The 21,446-nt window shown below is 40.7% G+C and overlaps 1 protein-coding gene across 1 annotated transcript in view; it reads left to right on the forward strand.

Moving 5' to 3' along the window:
* gli3 (GLI family zinc finger 3) overlaps positions 1-21,446 on the forward strand; it is a 365,141-nt gene that overhangs the window by 267,997 nt on the left and 75,698 nt on the right. Inside the window, exons 6-9 of the mRNA XM_041190490.1 lie at positions 2,708-2,909; positions 14,364-14,580; positions 14,816-14,929; positions 18,411-18,551. Coding sequence (XP_041046424.1) covers positions 2,708-2,909; positions 14,364-14,580; positions 14,816-14,929; positions 18,411-18,551 — 674 coding nt within the window. The remainder of the gene's footprint in view (positions 1-2,707; positions 2,910-14,363; positions 14,581-14,815; positions 14,930-18,410; positions 18,552-21,446) is intronic.

Here is a 21,446-nt window from a genome sequence, read left to right on the forward strand (position 1 = left end):
AGCCCCAGAAGGAACTTTTTCTATTTGCTGTCTCCCTTCTGCTTTCTAAGCAGCAAAACCATGTGCATGACTTGGAAGATGGTGATTTTATTGTATTTTATGTAGATTTTTACAGTACAGAAACAGGCCATTTGTCCTAACAATTCTACGCTGATGCTTATGCTCGCAACGACTCTTCCCCCACCCCCCAATCCTGTTTCATCTCACTCTTTCAACATATCCTTATAATCCTTTCTCCTTCATTTATGCTTATCTAGCTTCCCCTGAAAGGCGTTTGTACTATTCACCTCAATTACTCCATGTGGTAGTTCCACATTCTCACCATTCATTGAATCTTAATGTGCAAAAACTGCAATCAAACTTCTCTTCTGAGATTGTTATCACTATTACGAGGGTTGGCATCATTATAATACAGTTTATGCCTGAAAAATTATTTTCTGTCTGTGAGCTAAATCCATAACTCTGATTGATAACAATAAATGGTTCAGGAGTTAACTAATAGCACTTTCCTCTTTTGGCTTTTTTCAGAGATGCTCAGTCAATTCAAACTTTGTATCAGGCCTACAGGTGATATTATGATGCCTAATTATCCCTGCTTCTGCTTTACTTAATGGCTTGTTGAAACTCTTTTGATTAAGGAGAGTTCCTACTGGGATTTTTATATAGGCTTATTACATTTCTAGTCTATAAAGTCCTCATTTTAGCTTTTAAGTATGGAATTTAGAAAATGAGAGTGGTTCACAAAACATTGTATTAATTATAATAGTATACGTAATATAAGGTAAAATAATCAAAGTACTTTTTTAAAGAAATAGTGATTATAATTTCTGATAACTTTCAATGTTGCAAGTATGTAGGGAGGATGTCTCTAAACCAGCACTGATAATAGATATGACTTTTTAAAAAGAAGACTCATCATGGGTAATGATTGAAAAATCTGCTTTATATTTGTTGGCAACTAAATATTTTGCTTTAAGGTGTAATTACAATCCTACTGGATAAAGTGTTATTGTTTCTTGTTAAATTGGTAATGTCTACATTTTCCAATTTATAAAGAGCAAGAATGCTCAGAGTCTGCTTAATTAGGGTGAGAAGATAAATGGGTGGAATTTCACTCTCATTTATAAATGAACGGGCAAAACGCTGTTAATATTATCCTGAAAAATCTTTGACCCTTTCACTTGTTCGAATTTATGCTCAGGTTGGAACAACGTTCCCTTTAAAATGTAGTTGTTGTGCTTGGTCAGTTTTTTCAATGCATGTTCCCTTTAATTTTTGTTTGCATGGCCACTCGCAGTGTTGATAACAAAACAAGCCCTGCATGGTACCTTGCAGGCAGCTGCCGAACATCACAACCACAGGGAGTACCAAAAACATTAGGTTTGACTATAATGTGCTAATTTTGGACTCTTTTCTCTTGAAAAGTTCTAAGAATTTTGTCTTCAATGCAATGCCATTCCCCAGTACTGTATGAATTAAATCAAATAAGAACTGTGAGCTAAAGTAAAATATAAGTGCTTATAACTCAACACAGGCTATCATTTGTCTCCCAGTAGAAGGACACAATTGCAGTCATGATGAGATTTATAGTTAGTCAAGCATTAATGCTTTAGTTTTGCCTAACTATTCAACTGGCATTTACATAAGCACAAGACTGAGTTTTGGTATGTTTTCATCATAGGAATTGGGCTCATCATCTGCCTCATTTGACCCTGTCTCCCACTTCCATTCATCCTTTTGGCCTCAGGGACCCAGCAAGGCTTATTTCAGTGACCTACTTTGGCACTGGTCAGACTTACTTATCCTCTGTATTTTAACCTCTCTAGTGTTTGAGGATGCCACCTGACTTTCTCCAATCATTCAATTTCAAGATTGCAAAGAAAAAGATGAAAGTCCTTTTATGTCAGCATATGCTTCCTATATTCTCCCTTCATATTCTACTGGAAAGAATTGAAAATTGGAACCAGTGTTTACCAGCTTCACTTACATCTGAATTTGTACATAAAAAAGATTTCCATCCGTATATGTTTGCCTGCAATTTTGTGTACATATTTGCACTTGCCTAACATACAGGGAATGTTAGCTCTTAAGTAACTGTTGGAAGCAGTAAATGTGCCCCAGTTAAGCTATTACCCTGGTCACATGGACTGTTCTAACAAATATAAAAATAATTGCCACTGCCTCAGAGATAAGTTTCTCAACGTAACTTCCATCTCGGGTACAAGTCAATGGTAGCTACACAATGTACAACTTAATTCCAATTTGAAATTTCTCAACTTTTATTTTCTATTCAGTCAGCTTTTGTTCTGAAGGTTTCCTTATTCCTGGTGCAGGTCTGAACCACTGTCTTGCTGCTTGTGGTGAATTAATGATGTGAATGTCTAAGCAGCCGTCAGATTCATAAATCACTAGAAATGAGTGGGGCAATACATAGAAGCCTTTTCTTTTTGTTTAGCAATTTATCATTTTGCTTGCACATTAATAAACAGAGCTCCCCTGAGGTAAGGCAGTGGAAGATAAATTCTTCTTCCTAATTTTCCTCAATTGCAGCCAGTAGATCACAGGTGAGAAGTAAGCTACTTATCAGAGAAAGTCATTTTTTTTGAGCCTCCTTCTACACATTAGTTGGGCATGATGAATAAATAGGCAGTTTGAACATGAAATATGACATGATACTCTGCTCTAATTTTCTTCTTTAATGCAACAGGCTCTCGATTCTCCAGTCCAAGGTTGTCAACCAGGCCAAGCCGGAAGCGTTCATTGTCTATATCCCCATTGTCTGATCCCAACTTTGACCTTCAGACTATGATAAGAACTTCCCCCAACTCCTTGGTCACCATACTCAATAACTCCCGTAGCAGCTCCTCCACCAGTGGCTCCTATGGTCATTTAGCTGCTGGTGCAATTAGGTAAGAAGAATTTGCTCTTCATCAGATGTGTTACTTCAGCTTTATATATGATACTTGTTTATCATTTCTTGTTTATCCATTTACGTTCCCTTTTTTAACCCTTTTTTTCTTTATGTAAATTTTGAAAATCTGGAAAATATTATGCTACTTGGTCCTGGTTCTACTTTATCTGAGGTTTCTCAAAGTACAGTGGCACTACAGGAAAGGGTGGGCTTTCACCATTGTTTAGTTGAACAATTTTTATTTGTTAAAACGCCATCACCATCTTTATGAACTAATGCTAACACCTCCTTTCATGTAGGGAGAGATAAGAGCCATTCATTATTTCTCTTGCAACAACGTTGTGAGTTGCATGTTTCTGTGAAGAAAATATATGTTCTTTAAAATAGTTGTAACATGTTACTTGCACTTTGGGTTCTGCATTTTCCTGGTGTCCTCAATTTCTGTATTAAATTGTCTGAAAGGACTTGGTCATAGACCTTAACTAACTATAGTTGGAAGGACCCAGAGATCAGGCTAGGTGAAAGGTACCTGCTAAAGATACACTTTCTGTTTCAGCCATTCAGCTTACGTATGCAACAACTGTCTGTAGCCTCATTCTAGACATCAGTAAATCAGCATGTCTTACTCATTTCTTCTACAGCTAAGATCTTGCTGGAGGAACAAAGTTTTGGTTTCTGAACTAACCTAAAGAGAGAGAGAAACAGCGCCACAACAATTCACTGGGGCTTTACTAAGTGGAGAACTATCACCTGCTGCAAAGGGTTTTGCTTTGATAGTGCTTTACCTTCCTCCCGACGGTCAGAAAGATGTAAATGATTCTGTGCCACTGACCTTTCTTCTTGTTTTGCCATTTGTGAATTACTCTGATTGCAAGAATGTATTGTGTTACAGAACGATGTGAAGCTCCCTGTATGAAGACTGCAGGTTGAAGTCTGTTGTTGAATGTGGCGTCTGTTGTGCTTCTGTCAGGCTCACAGCACAGTCAGGAATAGCTCAAGTTTCCAGAGTCCCAAAGGGGTAGCAAGTATTTGAGTTGCAATAGGAAAGAGAAGGCAGTGAGTACCAGCATATTTTGCAGTTTAAGAGATCATTTTCAGTAATGTGGCTTTATGCTTGACATTTTTTTTTAGAAAAGCCTAATTTGAGAAACAGCGCTTCATAATTTATGTACAGGTGTTTTATAGATAGCATTCGTCAGATGTAACTGACTAAGGTGACATTGTTACCATGTGATGTCATTCACAATTGTTTTAATTTCAATATTTTTGATCTGTTAGTTGACTAGAAGAATATTGTTTAGTGGGATATAAGTGAGGCCCAGAATCTGAAACACCATTGCTGATAACCAAAACTGTTTAAATTTAATTATTAATGCATAACTGTAAGCTTGAAGGCAATTCATAAGGCTTCTTCCATTTCAGTGTTGTTCTCACCCGTTGTAAATTACTTGGCTGATGGGTGCTTTCTACACTGTGAACAGTAGCCAAACTACTTTTGTGGTAAAATCCATAGATTGCAATGAGACATGCAGTTCAGCAGAGTTGTAACAGTGTGCAGAACTGGTAGTTAACACCATTACATATCCTACTGTTTGTTGATCAGATTGATCTGTGTGTGAAAGGACAAAAACCAATATGATGGTGCAGATTAGGGTGCGCTTTTTGTTTTACAGAAACATACATAAAATAAATTAATTAATCCTTAGATAACAATCATCTGAAGTATGATGCTGTGACACATGGTCAAAGTCTCTATTAGTCTATTAGATAATTGAAGAGGAGAGAGTTAAATCACTTTGTTCTTTGATAAATAAGTAGCACATGGAAAAATACATTGCACAAACTGCCAGAGAGCTCAGTGAACATGAAATTTACTATTAGAAGTATGCTCAAGAACACATTTTGAGTCTGATATGCATCTTCTGATTAATACCCTATCAATCATACACACTGTCTGCCACAACCTTAGAGCATTGTAATAATTCATGATTGCACATATGCTCATACAATCACAGTGCAACATGGGTTTTTGAGGTGAATGTTTTTATACATTCTTTTGTGAGAATTAGATTTTTGTTTCTGTTTTATTGTTGGCCTGGACCCTACCCCCTTTTTGGGTCATGAATTTCATTTTGTGGCATTCTTCTCACTCACCACCCCCGTCTCCCACCAAGGCTGGGATGACCCACTGCACAGGTAACCCAGAGACTGTAAAGTGCAATTGCTGCATCATTGACATTAGTAATGCCCCTTTCTTCAGATTAGTATATCGCACCATAGTGGCCTGCCTGCCCACTTTATGTTCACATTTGCTGTCTTAATTTTTCTAGGAAACATTTGCTGAGCACTGACCCCTCTTCCCAGTTTGTTTCTGATTCCACAGCACCTGTTGCTTCCTTATAAACGTACAGTCATGATATTCACTTCACAAAACAAAATCTCTTCAACTTGGTTTGAAAGTCCTACAGTCTAGGATGACATTTCTGCAGCTACAGGTTTGCTAAATCACATCCTCTCGGCCATCTTTGCTGTCCTTGTCCCCATTAAAATGATTGCATTCTCTCACCGAAGTCATTCACCCTGGTATACACCCCATCTTTGCTACCTTAAGTTTAAGGGACACAGATTTGAATGTCTTTGGCGGACAACTGAATAAACCATCTATTTTCAGGACTGGCTGGAACACACAAAGCATTATCTGGTCCTGCTCTCCATCACTGAAACTAACCACTTTTCAAATATCACCTGGAAGGCAAAGATAACTCCTGGTTTCTCTTACCCACCACTAACCTTCTTAAATCACTCTCCCTTGTCTCCTTTTCCATCCTTACCTTCTAAATTAAGAACAAAGTGCTTGTAGACTTTTTTTGTTACAAAGATTGAGACCATCTGTTCAGCTGCCTCAATGACTTCCTCTCTTCCCCTAGCCTATTGGGCCTTATTTCCTCTTTGATCTCTCCTGCCCTAGCCCTGAACTTGTACTTTTCTCTACTTTCCTATTTTTCCTCATGCCCTATCCAAGCTTATCTTTTTGATGAGACTCACCTTTGCTCTCCAGACCCTACTCCTACTAAGCTGCTGACTACCCAACTTACCTTCCTTGTTAGCTGATATTAATTATTTTCTGTCCTCAAGCTCTGTACCCCTTTCCTTCAAATCTTCCATCATTACCCTCTCCTCAAAAAAAAAAACAACCCCTGGCCTCTCTGCCCTTGCAAACAACCTCCAACCTCCCTTTCCTTTCCAAAGTGCTTGGGCATGGTGTTACCTCCCAAATATATGCACATCTTTCTCAGACCTTCATGTTTGGATCCCTCCACTCAGGCTCACAACCCTGCCATAGCATTGAAATGGCTCTGGAAATCGCAAATGACATCTAGTTGACTGTGACAAAGATAGACTATCCAGCTTCTTCTGTTTCGAGGTGTCTGCAGCCTTTGACACAGTTGACCACTGCTCCATTGTCTCTCAACAGTCGGCCCAGCTGGATGGGATTACACTTGTCTGGTTCCATTCTTAACTATCTAGTCATAACCTGAGAATCACCTGCAATGACATCTCTTCTTTTCCTGCATTGTTATCTCTGGTGTTCCTCAAGGGTCTGTCTTTGGCCCCCTTCCGATCTACATGCTGCCGCTCAGCGACATCATGCAAAAACACAGGGTCATTTTGTATGCTGTATGCTGAAAAAACCCAGGTCTACCTCACCTCCATTTCTCTTGGCTCCTTCACTGTCTTTAAAATGTCAGAATGCTTGTCTGGCATGCGGGAAAATAGTGGTCATGGCAATGCCGTATGGCGGGCTTCAGAATTGTCTGTGTTAGGCTGCACCTGTATGAATGTAAAATAGTCCCATAATGTGGTCTAACCCTCCTGGCAGACCATCTCTCTAGATGCTGCAGTGTCATCCAGGATTTCTGGAGAGTGTATTGATATGGGGGTGTTACTTATGGGCTACCTGGTACAAGTACCAACCAGTCTTAATTTCCAATTTTAGAGTTACCCATTAATGAGGCAGCGGTGTTCAAAGCGGACCTTTGCAAGTCTTCAGGCCAGTAAAGTTCAATCAAAATCAACCCGTAAATAAGAATTGTAAACTCAATTAGAACAGTATGGTCTGACCTTCAAGGATCAGATGGCTAAGGCACATGTGGAGCTTGGGGTGACTTGCAGCCCACTGTGAACACTCTTAATAGTTTGAGTTGCTCATTGACTCTACTCTATAATTTTTAGATCCTTTCTGTGCTCCCAGCGATCACCAGGGTCATTTTCAAGACGCTTTTGTCCTTATAGTTATCAATTGCTGCACCAAGTTGTAATGTTACCCAACGTGGAAAACAAAATCTGCTTGTTAAATCTAAATTCCTCCTTGAGAAAGGCAGAAAATCTAATGCTGGCTGAACCAGGTAAGTATAGTGAGTAGCTGAGTTGTTCAGACCCGAAAGATATAGATTTCCAGGCAAAGGGAGGCAGGTTTGAGTGCGTGTGGAGGTTAAATCCCTTGAAAATTGTGTCAGGTCAGGATCCCAACATCACCCTGCCCTCTTCTGGCTTTTACCCAGGCTGGTTTGAAGGTGGGCAGGAAAGCCCCATGCAGCTGCTGGGTGAGGCATCTAAATATTACAATAAACAGTTAAACACTGTTTTAATCAAAGGTTCTCCATTTAATAGGCAGGGCTATGTGGGACTCGCCAGGGTCAACCAAGATGAGTGTACAATGGGGCGTGGTACCTGACTGAAGCTGATAGGCTGGGAAGCCTTTGGCCAGTGAAACTGCAGAACAGTCATGACCAGGTGAGAGGCTGCTGCTCACAGCACTCCTTCTCATAGGGTGTAAGCAGTGTTTGATAGGTGATTGTCAACTTCTTGGAAGTCCTTTCACCCACTTCAGCTTTACTTCCCTCTTGCCAGCCTTCACTGCTGCTTATGCAGCTCTACCTTACACCTCTGACGAAGAGCAAGGGAAGCAGCAACAGCAGGAGCACCAACTGTCTTCTCCTCAGCCACGTGCCGTTCCACAGGGCAGAGGGGGTAGACACCGATATCATCTCCAAGGAATCGAGATCCTCTAACACCCTTAAGTGAAATTCCTGTCTGCACTAAATATGAAACCCTCGCACCCCACACCCAAACCACCTCCCTTCGCCATGGTCTCCCTGACCAGCCCTGGGGAGCCCACACTCACCTTCACTCCAGGCACCAGCGCCGATCCTGCAGCTTAAGCAGACTGCAGTACAGCAGAGGCCAACACTCCTCGTGACACTGCCGATACAGGCAGAGGATCATCTTTCTCAAAATGCCTGAGTACGAGTGCCTCAGGAGGCTCCGGTTTTCATGGCAGGTGATTGGTGACATCTGCAGCCTCCTGGATCAGTTGACCAGGTGGGCATGCATGCATTGCCAGTGGCTATCAAGATGACTGTCAAGATGTCTGTCACAGGAGGCCAGCTCCTGATTTTCTAACCCCCTTCAAGGATGTGTACTCTCTTCCCCTGCAAGGAGAGAAAGCAGAGAGTTAACAAGTTTACCAATGGATTTTGTGAGTGGCAGAAAAGGGCAACATTTGTGCAGGATGACCGTGAGGCATGTCCTATTGAGAGGACAATCAGATGAGAATGAGTGTGAGTGCTGGCTGAATTGAGTTGGGAGGGGTGCAGAATGGATGCAATGGTGTTGCCACTGGCTCTACAGCCAGTGGACGGACCCTCCACCTCAAGCATTAAATTCCGTCCTTAGTGTTTAAAATTTTGAGAGGTTTTGATAAGAAATTGTTTCCACTGGAATTTATATACCCACTTTCACATCCATCTCCCATAGTGCATTACAGCCAAAGAAATACTTTTGAAGTGTCTTCACTGTTGGAATGAAGGTAAATGTAGCAGTCAGTTTATCCCACAAACAATAATGGATCATCATTAATCTGTGTTTAGTGATTTTTGCTGAGGGATAAATATTGGCCAGCAGACCAGGAGAATTACACTGCTGTTCTTCAAATAGTGCCATAAGAGCTTTTATGTCCACTTGAGAAGGCAAATGAGCCTTCAATTTAATGTATCATCCTAAAGATAGCACCTATGAAACCCCTCCCGCCATTACTTACGTCTGGCATGGTTTGCTCCACGATCCTGGGTGCTTTGTGGGTGTATTCCCAGCAGCAGCCATCACCTCCCCAGTGGCGCTGCTGAGCAAAAGATCTGCCAGCCTCTGATTTGCTGGCAACTTTCTGCTCCGGGGTCCTGATCCCATGGAAGGCGTGCTGATGGCCTGTTAATTTCTTGATTGGCTAGTAATTCGTCAGGCCTTCTCCAAACGAGGTTACGTGGGTCTTTCGCCAGCTCTCCAGCCAGTGGCCATGATTCCCCCATTTATGTCTGATCGTTTTAAACATGTTGAAAATATGGAGTTGTTTCAATCAGTGTTGTCAATAGCATATTTCATGGTTAAGTGTTTGACATAACTAAAGGGAAAAGTACTGATCATTGTATATCAGAAATAAAGTAAAAAGCTGTCAAACTCAGCTCAAGAAACTGAAGAGAAATATGTCAGCCACAAAAGTTCTAATATTCATACTTCTTTTTAATAGTGTCATTTTCTTTTAAAAATGTAAAAAGTTAAAGCCTAGATTATTAAATTTTTTAATGAAACAGTTTAAGCTGGTGCACAAGTCTGTAATTGTTTAGTAATATTTTATTTGAATAATGACTATTGGACCGAATGGAATCCAGTGACTGAATACATAACAGAGAGGAATAGAGTTGCTATGTTTGTATACTCCTAACTGATTTTGACAACTAATATAAGCATCATGTTGACTGCAGAATAGTCTTAATATGATTTCCTGTGTACTAACAATGGTTTGAGAGTACAGTCGAGTAATGAAGTGATGACAGGTATTAGCAAGTGTAATGTGCTCTAATAGACATTTAATGACATTTAATTCAAGGAGGGAGAAGAGACTTCCCAATGGAATAGTCTATCATTGAAACTCATTGATCACCAATTTAGGCAGTTTCATAGTGGAGAGGTTAATCCATCAATTCCTTTAACTAAACAAGTCTGATGGAAATTCTGTAGGTGACACTCAGTATGGTCTGAGCTTTCTGTCTTTACAAGTGAATGAGTGATATGACAACCATGAAGCTTACAACAGATTTAAATGATTGATTTTTTTTCTCTGTTTGTAATAAGATCTTGAGACATATGGAAAGACTTAGCTCATGCCAGGATTGAAATGTACTGCATTAAATGGAAAATGAAATATGAATATATGTACAAAAGTGTACTTCACTGACATTAAATCAAATGCATTTTGCCCTGCAGTTGCTAAGCTTTTGCAGAGTGGGAATTTGACAAATATCCTAATTAGCCTAGTAAATGCTGTGTAACCTTGGCAATATTTTTTAATGGGAAGAAGGCTTAATTGTGTAGCTTTTTTGATGGGCAGTTTCCATGACCTTATAATGAAGTTTCAAGTTTTAGTTAAGATTTGATTTCTCTCACCCACGCACGTACGTGCATGCACACCAACACACAAGTACATGCACACACGCTTCCTCACTCACGGCTTAAGCCTGGATGGCTGACTGGTTCAAAATGTTTCATGTGGTTCATTATATGACTCCCAGTGTAGTAATCACATTAAACTATGCTCATGTGGTTATACTGCCTTATTACAGTTGATCAGAATGGGTTATTCCAAGAATTCCTCAGTTCCCAATCTCTAGTGCAATTGGATAGCATTTAAACCTCAGAAGTCTTCAGTTCAATCTTTTTCTTTTCACAGTTCTGTTGTATCCTCTTTGCTGCAACTCCTTTAAGAGAGTGATGGCGTTCCATTGCTGCAATCAAAGCCATTCCGAGCTTTCACCACAAGACTCATGAGTATTGTGTGTTTCTTGGCCATTCAGTGTCTTTCACATAAATGTTCTATTTATGTTCACTTTAATAAAGAGACTTAAGAGATTTAATTTGGACAGCTTTGGGATACATCCCCAATAAGACCAACCTTTCTTTTGTGTTCATTGGGGGCAATTTTAATCTCCAGTAATGGGTGAGATTTTGTCAACTGGAAAATTAAAATTTAATAAACTATAAGCTGGATTTCGACCCACTTCGCACCCGCTAATTTCCAATTTTAACAGAGGTGGTACTGGGAACGGGTGCCAACCTAATCTCTGGAAGCAGATTCCTTGTTTAAATATTTAAATGAAACTGCATGCCAAAGATTTTATCTCTGTTCCAGCTTTAAAACTTTGCAGCCAAAGTCCTGGGTCTTGAGAAACCTGGCAAATTAATGAGAGGCGAGGACTGCTGGATGGAATAGGTCAATGCCTTTCCAGCACTGCTTATGGACCAGAAGGGACAGGAGTGCCTCTGCCCAGCTCACTAAACTATCTTGTTAACCTCCCCAGCAAAAGGGCACCACAAACCACCACCTCCACATCACACTCTCCCCCCACAGCCCATGATTCAATCCCTCTCCTGGTATCCTCCCCAGCCTGCACTTTCTTCCACTTGACCCTCCATGATCTTCTCCCTGATCTCTCTGGTCTCTCCCCATCGATGCCCCCTCTTTGCTTATCTTTTTGGCCGCCCCCCCGCCAATTGATGTGTGATTCAATCCCTCTCCTGATGTCCTCCCTGGCCTCAAATTTCCTACATTTGGCCCTCCATGATTTCGCTATGGTCCCTCCCCATCAATGTCCCCTGTTTGTTAATCTCTCTGGCATACCCTGCCAATCAATGTTCCCCCCCCTTGCTCCCAAAACCCCCTCCAAAAAAAATGGTAAATCAGGCCCTATTGCTAAATTCTGGAGGATCTGAGGGAAACCTGTTCTTCCATTTTTTCAAAGCACTAAACTGTTTCCTGCGTCCCTCTAAATATCAGGACCATTCATTTACAAAATTCAACATTAAAGTTTAACCTGGCATCAACTACTGGGCACGCATTGCCTTTGATAAACATTAATAAAAAGATGAAAGAGAACTTGCATTGACTCCAGAAAGCTATACAGAACTTTTTAGTTCAGCCAACCATTGAGACTCCTTCAGCTGACTTGAACTTAGTGTTCAGACTCATCCTCCTTATCTGGTAGCCTAGAATAGTTCCTTATCAGGCAATTTTTCTGAATGAAATTCAGCACACACATTTGTCTCTGTGCCTGCCAACATTTAAGCTTCAATATTGATGCAAGAGTCCTGCAACTCCAGGTCCTAACTAGTGCAGATGCTTCTCTGTCTTAGCACCTTCAATTTAGCGTTATGTCACTGGCATTATTCAAATTTAGATAGAAGGTGTTTTTTGCTGTTGTTTGAAGACTATCTGTAGTGCCATCACGGATCTGATCTGATGCTGTGTATGACTTACCTGCTCCATCTAGGTTTTACCTTAAGGGAGTACTGCACAGTTGGGAGTGCTGTGTTTCGCGTGAGACACAGTGCAGAGAGTGGAACTGAGATGTGAACTTGAAACTTTCCAGTAACCAAAGCTCCCCAGTCATTATCACTTTCTCTATCCTAATTATTGTTCTGTATTTTAATTATTTTCATTTTTGTATAATAGACATTTTAATTAATCTTCTTATCTATTTGACTCTGTTTTTGTTTTTTCTTTTCCTCTCCCTTTGTGTTTCTTCCTATATTCTGAACCTATCTGAAATCTGCACTGGCTGTTTCCATGTGTAGCACATGGAAAAGAAAGAATCTTGATTGCAATAAGTGTGGAGGAAACACAATAATCCAGAACAGAGTGTAGTTTTCCAGCCTGCAAGAAGTATGGGCATATGATTGTTTCTCTCACTCACCACTAAGTATAGGAAGACTTTTAATACTCAGCATTGAGGAGGGGATCAGATGTGTTCAAACATTCCTATATATCTTCCCACCAAGAATTTGTACAATCCAATTAAAAAATAAATCCACCTACATCTAGTCATCACTGCCTACCAGCATTTGGTGGCTTATTTTCAACAGAAGCTGCAGAGTTGTGTTTCTCCATAAATCACATCCATATTGGTTTACTTGCTACTGTATTTGTCTTGCATAGGCAGTCTGGGCCAGGCATTCCCTGCCCCTGACCCACCACAAAAGTAGCCAGGAAGAGTGTTGCTTGGAGTCAAAGCCTATTCAGATGGCGTGGTTCTAGATTAGGTTTGCAAGTTATGATAGTTGCTCCAGTGGCTCAGTGAGTCTGTCCAGTGAGATGCTAAGCTGTACAAATCAGTAGGGTCATAACGTTTGATTGACATTCTATGATGTGTTCTCTGATATCAACAGGAATAACAGTTGAGGTGCCATAGATATCCTGCATGCCTCTCATTACCAAGGGGAAGGGCCCCACTGTCAAGTCCAACAACAGTTGCTGGAAGTATGAGTGTATCTGTGTCAGGAAGGGAGAAGATCCAATTTGATTGTATTGGTCCCTCCTCATACACCCCCTCTCCCCACAATTCACAGAGGGACAATGGTCAATTGAGCAAAGTACTCCACCAATGATTGATTATGTTCAGCGGAGGACGTGGTGAGAACATTTATTGTTTGGTAGGGTGGAGGGCTGCAAGGGAGGTGGCATTCGAGAAAATTGGTACTTGTTGAACTTATTTATGTTAACCATACTTATGCCCAATGAACATCATTGTTCTCCTCTTATGCAACTAGTTTGGAAATTTGTGTGTGTATGAGATATCTAATCTGAAGGAGAAGATATGGCTGCTTCTAGCAGTTAATAGAGGAAACAATAAACACTTCAAGAAGTTATATGTAAAGAAGGCTTGCATTTATATTGTGCCTTTTTGTTGAAGGATAAATATGGGCTGGGGATAAGTCCTCTGCTTTTCTTTGAAAAGCACCATGGGATCTTTTGTATTCACCTGAGAGAGCAGAGCAGGCCTTAGTTTAATGACACGTCCAAAAGATGGTACTTCCAACAGCGCAGCACACCCTCAGTATTACACTGAAGTGTCAGCCTAGATTTTGTGCTGAAGTCTCTGAAGTAGGACAATAATGGAGAGGTAAAAACAGCAAATGGGTGTTTTAACAGTTCTTGTCTGCAGTTGGCAATATTCTACATGACCTTTGTTACATCTGGAATGTTTAGTATTTTTATTGGTACAGCTAACTTTCAATTTGTAAAAGTTTTAGCTATCTCCACTCAATTCCATATTGCTCAATTCATTCATTTTTCTGATTCATTTTTAACACTGAATTCCCACTTTGTTAGGTTATTTGGGTCGCTCAATTCAAATTATTGGACACTTTCTAGTGCAAAAAAACTGACTTATCAATAGTAAGGTATTTAAATCATTCCCAGATAGTAAAGAGCAGCATTAATTCTTCTAAAAGTATGTTGAGAATATCAGGCACATTTTAACACACAGTGCAGAAAGAAAAATGTTTCTTTATTCATCCTACATACGTACTTTGTAATTCTGTTCTGTGTCTTGTTTCTACCTAGTCCTGCTCTCAGCTTTCCTTACCCTGCCACACCAGTCGCCATCCAACAAATGCACCACCAGATAATGAGCCGTCAGCAAACTCTGGGCTCCGCCTTCGGCCACAGTCCTCCTCTTATCCATCCTGCTCCAACGTTTGCTCCTCAGCGCCATATGTCTGGCCTGTCGACTGTATTGACCTCTGCACAGATCACCTCTTGTCCATCTGAATCCGCACAGGTAAGAGATCACAAGAGGAAAAAGTAAAAATCATAATTAAAAGAATAGTTATAGATTTGTAAAGGAATTGTTTCAATTGCTAGGCCGTTCTGACCGTGTAATACAATGACTCCAGGACCAGATTCTGTTATCATTTTAATCAGTCTAACTGGCATCAATGATATATTACAGACATTATAACCTTATTGCGTTTCATTCAATCATGCTTTAAAATAAGTCTTTTCTCATCTTTTAGAGTAAGCCTACAAGTGAGTCTGCAGTGACCAGCACAGGTGACCCTATGCAAAGTAAACGCTCAAGGATTAAACCTGATGAAGAACTGCCGAGCCCAGGTGGTGGGAGTGAGCAGGTATGGCAGTGGGTTCTATAAATCAGCCCTCACTCTTCCCTACACAGCAGCCACATTCTGTAATCTACACCATTTTCACTAGAGTGCTGAGGGACCAATTACAGAAACCGTTCTGTCCTTCATATTGTTTGCTTTCCTTTTACTCTGAAGGTGATTAAATGTGGTGTTTTAATTCAAGAAGTACCTTGGGTGGTGCATGGGTATGTGTTGTGGTGGTGATACCACATTCCATCTGCGTAAACCTCTGTCTTAAATCCAATGTGGATTTGCAGTCGCTGTTTCCAGCTTGTCTTCCAGTGCAGTAATATCATTGCTTTGAATTCCCTGGCGAGTGTCATTGGAAACCTTTCAGTGCATTTTGGGAGTCAGGTCAGCGATCTAACTCCAAGAGCAGGAAGCCAGTTACATGCCCATTCTGGCAAGTTTTTCCCTCACTCTTCCTTCTTGGTACCCCTTCCCTTGGGCTACACACATGGGCCAGGATTTTCCAGTCATCGGGTGGGCTCGGTGGGCATGAATTGCACACTGCAGTGCTCAGCACGGCCAGGGTGGGGGTGGGAGGAAAGCAAGCGCGGAAGTTCGTGCGTGCGCGCAGGTGTGCGCAGTAAGAGCTCTCTGAGGCGCAGAGCTGTCTCAGGGAGCTGAAGATTTTTAAAATAAAAATGAAGATATTAAAAATAATGAAAACATGTCCCTGCCTGTGGATGAGGCTTCACCAAAAATGCAGAGGCTGCTGAACAGTTGGCCTGGCAGCGAAAAATTCTAGTCAATTAATTGATTAAGGGCCTTAATAGGCCGTTTAATTGTCAGCGGGCCCATGGCTGACTCCTGTGCGTGTCCACCGACCGAAATATCACGTGAGTGCACAATGACGTCAGGACGCTTGCCCGATGACATCACACGTCAATTTACAATTGTTCGGGTCGGGCGTGCGCCTGCCTGACGAGAGAAAAATTCTGCCCCTGGTGTATTATGTCTTCAAGCCCATGTTTTGAAGTGCCCTATGGGCACATTGCACCTGCTGTGAATTTCTTAATCCTAATGTGAAATATGTTTAATGCAGTGAAAGAGCTGATGCTCCCATTTATTTTCTTATAAGATTAAACTGAACCAGCTGAGTAACAGGGCCCCATGTATGGCACAGCTGGTAGCATGACTTGGATCTGCAGGTTGTACATCATGCTCTACAGATTCTGTCCTGAGACTTGTATCTGCAGTAAACAGCATCCTTCAACTACAATTCTGAGTGAGCTATGATATAAAATTGGCACTACCTAGAAATTTAAAAATAAAATTTGCTTTTTATATCCATCATTTATACATTTGCCAATTGAGAAACCTTTGGAATTTATTTTTCTTCAGTAGTAAGTTGGAAACTTTGTTGAGAATGTATCATATCAATATCTTCCCAAATAGATGGGCACATTCTTAATTTTAGAGCTATTTCCTTATGTTTAGAAATTCTGGCTGAGCCTGTAAGCTATCTCCTGCGATGTTCCTGTTTTATTTTTAAAAAAAGGTGTTCCATATTTACATGTGTGTATCAGTAAGTACTTAAGTTAATCAATTCTGACAGGTCAGCTGACTTGTCACGGTAGATGTGGTATCTTTTTAATTCAACAGTTTGGATGGTTTTGATTTTTTATTGTCCATTGACTTTCATGGCTGAAGAATGCAAAGAAGTTTTAACCTTGCAATATTTTGCATTGCTCATCCTAAAACCTTATGCAAAGAAACTGGAACTTTTCTTAAGGCAAACCTCCTGGCCTCTTCAAGACCTGAGCATGACCACAATATGAGTTTTGCTGAAAAAAGAGACATGTTGTTGAAGCTTTTCACCTTACATTCAGCAGAACAGGTGCAAGAATGCCAAAATTCAAACGGACCAATAGTTCATGCTGCATGAGAAAAGGATGCTGATTGGTTGGCAAGTTGGCTCTGGTTGAGGCATTGCCATGCAGAATGTACGAGGGAACTATTGTCCCCCATGCTTTTGTTTAATTCAACAAAGGTGCAATGTCTGTACATGTTCTTTCTGCTGGTAGAAGTCAAATTAATACATGTAGCTCCTAGCAAGCATAAGTGAGGCACATTGTGAGCCTGATTGATAATCTTAAATTGGTTGTTAGTGTAATTCTTAGAACACTCGTGGTTGTTCAAGTGCTGTCCAATTGCGGAATCACATCTAAGATTAGACATTATATTTTGAGTTTTGCAAGCATGGGTTGGTTGAGTAGAGTCAGTACCCTGCCTGCTGCGAACAACTGAAGGGATGAGCTGTTTGATACTGTTCGCCAGTTGTTGGGACGTACAGCCAATCACTGGCACTGAAATTTGTATACCACATTGCTCATTTGTGTGGTAGGCAGAACATCTTTTTGCAATATGCACCATTAAAATAAAAAAAGCTGCCTGAGGCAATGGGGGAGCATGCAACGTACTGGGACAATAGAGTGAAATTTGCAGTAGAACTGTGGAGCACTGGACAAAATTGATAGCACTTGACAGGTATTCATTGAGACATTCAGTTGCCTTGGTGTGAACCTGATGCTGTCGATTGGCTGCCTGTCACAGAAACTGCATGATTTTCATTGCCTTTGATTATAATTATAAGGTTTCTTTACCGCAACAGTTGAACCGCAAGGCCACACCTAGACCCAGAAGGAAGATGTAAACTCTACTCCATTTTGTGTCATATTTTCATACTCAGAGATAAATAGGAAGAAGGAAGTCATATCTGTGTATATTTCAATATTCTGGATCAGCCAAAAGTGGGATTGGTTTCTCCTTGAAAGAAAAATCTTGCATTTATATAGCAGGTTTATAAGCACAGTACAACCCAAAATGCTTGACAGGTAATGAAGATATTTTGAAATATAGTCACTCTTGTAAGTAGGAAATGCATCAGTAAGATTGCAAACAGTGATGAGATAATGAACAGATCATCTGTTTTTTAATGAGCACTGATTCAGGGCTAAATATTGACCAGGGTACCAGGGAGAGCTCCCTTGCTCTTCTTCGAATAGTGCATTGAGATCTCTTATCTCCACTTGAAAGGCCTGATGGGGCTTTGGTTTAATACCTCATCTGAAAAATGGCACCCCTGCTCGTGCTGTGTTCCCTCAGTAATACATTGAATTGTTAGCCTGAATTATGAGCTTGAATCTTTGGAGTGTAGCTTGGTCCCACAACCTACAAAGAACCAGCATGGACTCAATGAGCTGAATGGCCTCCTTCCATGCCATAATGACACTATGACTCTGTAACCTTCTGACTCATTGGGTAAGAGTGCAACTTCTGAGACACATCTTGTCACAGTCATCAATCCTTAACACTGTTTTGAGAATTTCTGTGAAAGCCATCCAGGTAATGTGCAAATCACAAAGTTCCTGTGTGGACAATATGCAAGAGTTAACATTTCTGTGCCCACTTGAGCAGCAGAGGTTTTCAACTGTGCAACTCACAAATTTCTCTGTCACAGGAACAGCCGGAAGGAATAACGTTGGTCAAAGAGGAGGTGGACAAAGATGAAAGCAAGCAAGAGCCGGAAGTGGTTTATGAGACGAACTGCCACTGGGAAGGATGCGCGAGAGAATTTGACACGCAAGAACAGCTAGTCCATGTAAGTAGTAGCAGACAGGGACTGCTCCTGATTGTGTACCATGTTTTGTGGAGGTCACTTTCTTTGACCTCAAAGTGTCAAGTTTCTTAGCCAAGGGCACTGTGAACTAGAGAGCTTATTATTTCTTCCAGAGAGCTAAATGGCTACAAAGCTTGACCAATTCAGACATATCAAGCCTAAAGGAAGCCTCTGTCAAACACTGTACAATGAATGCTTGTGTTTTGGACCAGTGTAAATGAAAGGGTGAATCTTTTCAGGAGAGAAATAGTGGCCCTATTCACCTAAAGTAAAACCTTTGCACCATTTCTAAAAGTAAAGCAATAAGCTTTTAAGTTCAATCCAATTGGTGAAAGAGAATTACTCACTTATTTCAATAAGTGGATAAGTGAATCTAAAAATATAACCTTACTACCCAGAGGATGTTGATCTGCATTAGTCCCTTATTCACGGATGCATTGTGAATTCTGAATGGCTGGTTTGTGCAAGTTCCATCTACAGACCTACACCAGCATATGTAATGTCTCTATCTATTATTCCAGCAGAAAGAGAGGGTTTGTGTTGGCATGTGTGCACGTGCAGGAGGAACTAGCCTATACTTTGCTTGCCTGGTGATGACCAACAGTGCAGTGGGTTGTGTGGTGTCCCTGTACCACCTTTCTGTAATAACTGATGGCATCGGCTTGTGTTGTGTTCCTGTATCTTCTGTCTGGCATTGACAGTTTTGGGTTGTGTTGTGACCCTATACCATCTGCCTGTAATCTTTAAAGGTGTGGGTTGTTTACAGTTGTGAATAAACAATCTCAAGGTGATAAACTTCGCTAGCATTTTATGTTCTATGGACAGGAGTGGCTGCCAGATTTGTTTTGCAACAAATGACTTCTTATGTTAATTAAGGAAGCAAGTTTCTTATAAGCGGGCCAGTCATGAATTAATTAAATAATTGATTAACTATTTTTTTAAAAATGTAATATTTTCCACCAAGTATTCTCATCTTGCCTCTGCCTGTTGACAAAATTTCACAAGTGCTTTTCCCAAGTTGAGCAGAGGTGGTGATTCTTGGCAAACTATTCGATTGCAAAAACTTCACCGTCAAGCTGGAGCCTGTCTTCATCCAACAGCAAATGTGAGCAGCCCATGGACTTTATTTATCACTAAGATTGAGACCGCCCAATCTGTTGCTTAGCCCCTTTTCTTTTTGCCCACCAAATCAAACTACCCCACAAAGCTGCCCCAGGCCTAAAACTGTATTATTCTGTAATTTCTCTTCTCTCTCCTCTCATGCCCCTTTCAAGCCCCTGTCACCCATGAGACAAAGCTGCTGACCCCTTGACCCCATTCCCACTAAACTGCTGACCACCCACTTCCCCTTCTTGCCTCCAAGCTAGATGACTTTATAAATGATTTATTTCCCTCAGGTACTATTCACTACTGTAGGACAATAAGAAAATTTCCCTACATTATCCCCATATGCCTTGATATCTTTAGTATCTAGAAATCTATCAATCTCTGCCTTGAAAATACTCAGTGAATGATTGTCCTCTGGGGTAGAGAATTCTAAAGATTCACCACCCTCTGAGGGAAGAAATTTTTCCTCATCTCAATCTTAAATGGCCTACCACTTATTCTGAGAGTGTGTCCCCTGAGAGTGTGTTCTAGATCTTCATCCAGGGTAAACATCTTTCCTACACCTACCCTGTTGAGCCCTGGAAGAATTTTGTATTCTTCAAACACTAGAGAGTACAAGCCCAATTTCCTCAATCTCTCCTCATAGGACAATCCTGCTATTTCCGAGATCAGTCTGGTGAACCTTTGTTACACTCTCAATGGCAAGTATATCCTTCCTTGGTAAGGAGATCAAAAATGTACACGGTACTCCAGATGCAGTCTCATTTAAGCTCTATATAATTGCAGCAAGATTTGTTTAGTCCTGTACTTGAATCCTCTTTTAATAAAGGCCAACATATTTGCCTCCCTAATTGCTTGCTGCATCTGCACGCTAGCTTTTAGTGACTTATGAACAAGGACACATTTATCCACATTATATTTCATCTGCCATGTTCTTGCCCACTCACTTAGCCTGTCTAAATCACTTTTAAGCGCCTTTGTACCTCCTCCTCACAACTCACCACTACCTCGTTTGGTGTCATCAGCAAACTTAGAAATAGTACATTTGATCCCCACTTCCAAATGATCCAAATCATTGATTTAGATATAGATTCTTGTGGCACCCCTCTAGTCAAGGCCTGCCAACCTGAGAATGACCCGTTTACTTCTACTCTCTGTTTTCTGTCCGTTAACCAATTCTCAATACATGCCAGCATATTACCCCCAATTCCATGTGTTCTAATTTTGCTTAATAACCTCCTGTGTGGGACATCATGGAAAGTCTTCTGAAAATCCAAATACACTAGTTCTCCCTTATCTATTCTGCTAGTTACATCCTCAAAAAACTCTTAACAGGTTTGTCAAACATGATTTCCCTCTCCTAAATCCATGTTGACTCTGTCCAATCCTACCATTATTTTCTAAGCTTCCAGTTATCACATCCTTTATCATAGATTCTAGCATTTTCCCAACTATTGATGTCAGGCTAACAGGTCTGTAGTTCTCCATTTTCTCTGTCCTTTCTTCCTTAAACAGCAGGGTTACATTTGCTACCTTCCAATCTGCAGGAACTGTTTCAGAGTCTATGGAATATTGGAAGATGACCACCAATGCATCCACTATCTCTACAGCCACCTCTTTCAACACTCTGGGATGTAGATCATTAGGTCCAGGGGATTTATCAACTTTCAGTCCCATTAATTTCTTCAGTACTACTTTTTTGCTAATACTAATTTCTTTCAGTTCCTCATTCTCACAAATCCCTTGGTTCTCTAATATTCCTGGGAGATT

The sequence above is a fragment of the Carcharodon carcharias genome, chromosome 6 (genome assembly GCF_017639515.1).
Source record: "Carcharodon carcharias isolate sCarCar2 chromosome 6, sCarCar2.pri, whole genome shotgun sequence".
Lineage (NCBI taxonomy): Eukaryota > Metazoa > Chordata > Chondrichthyes > Lamniformes > Lamnidae > Carcharodon > Carcharodon carcharias.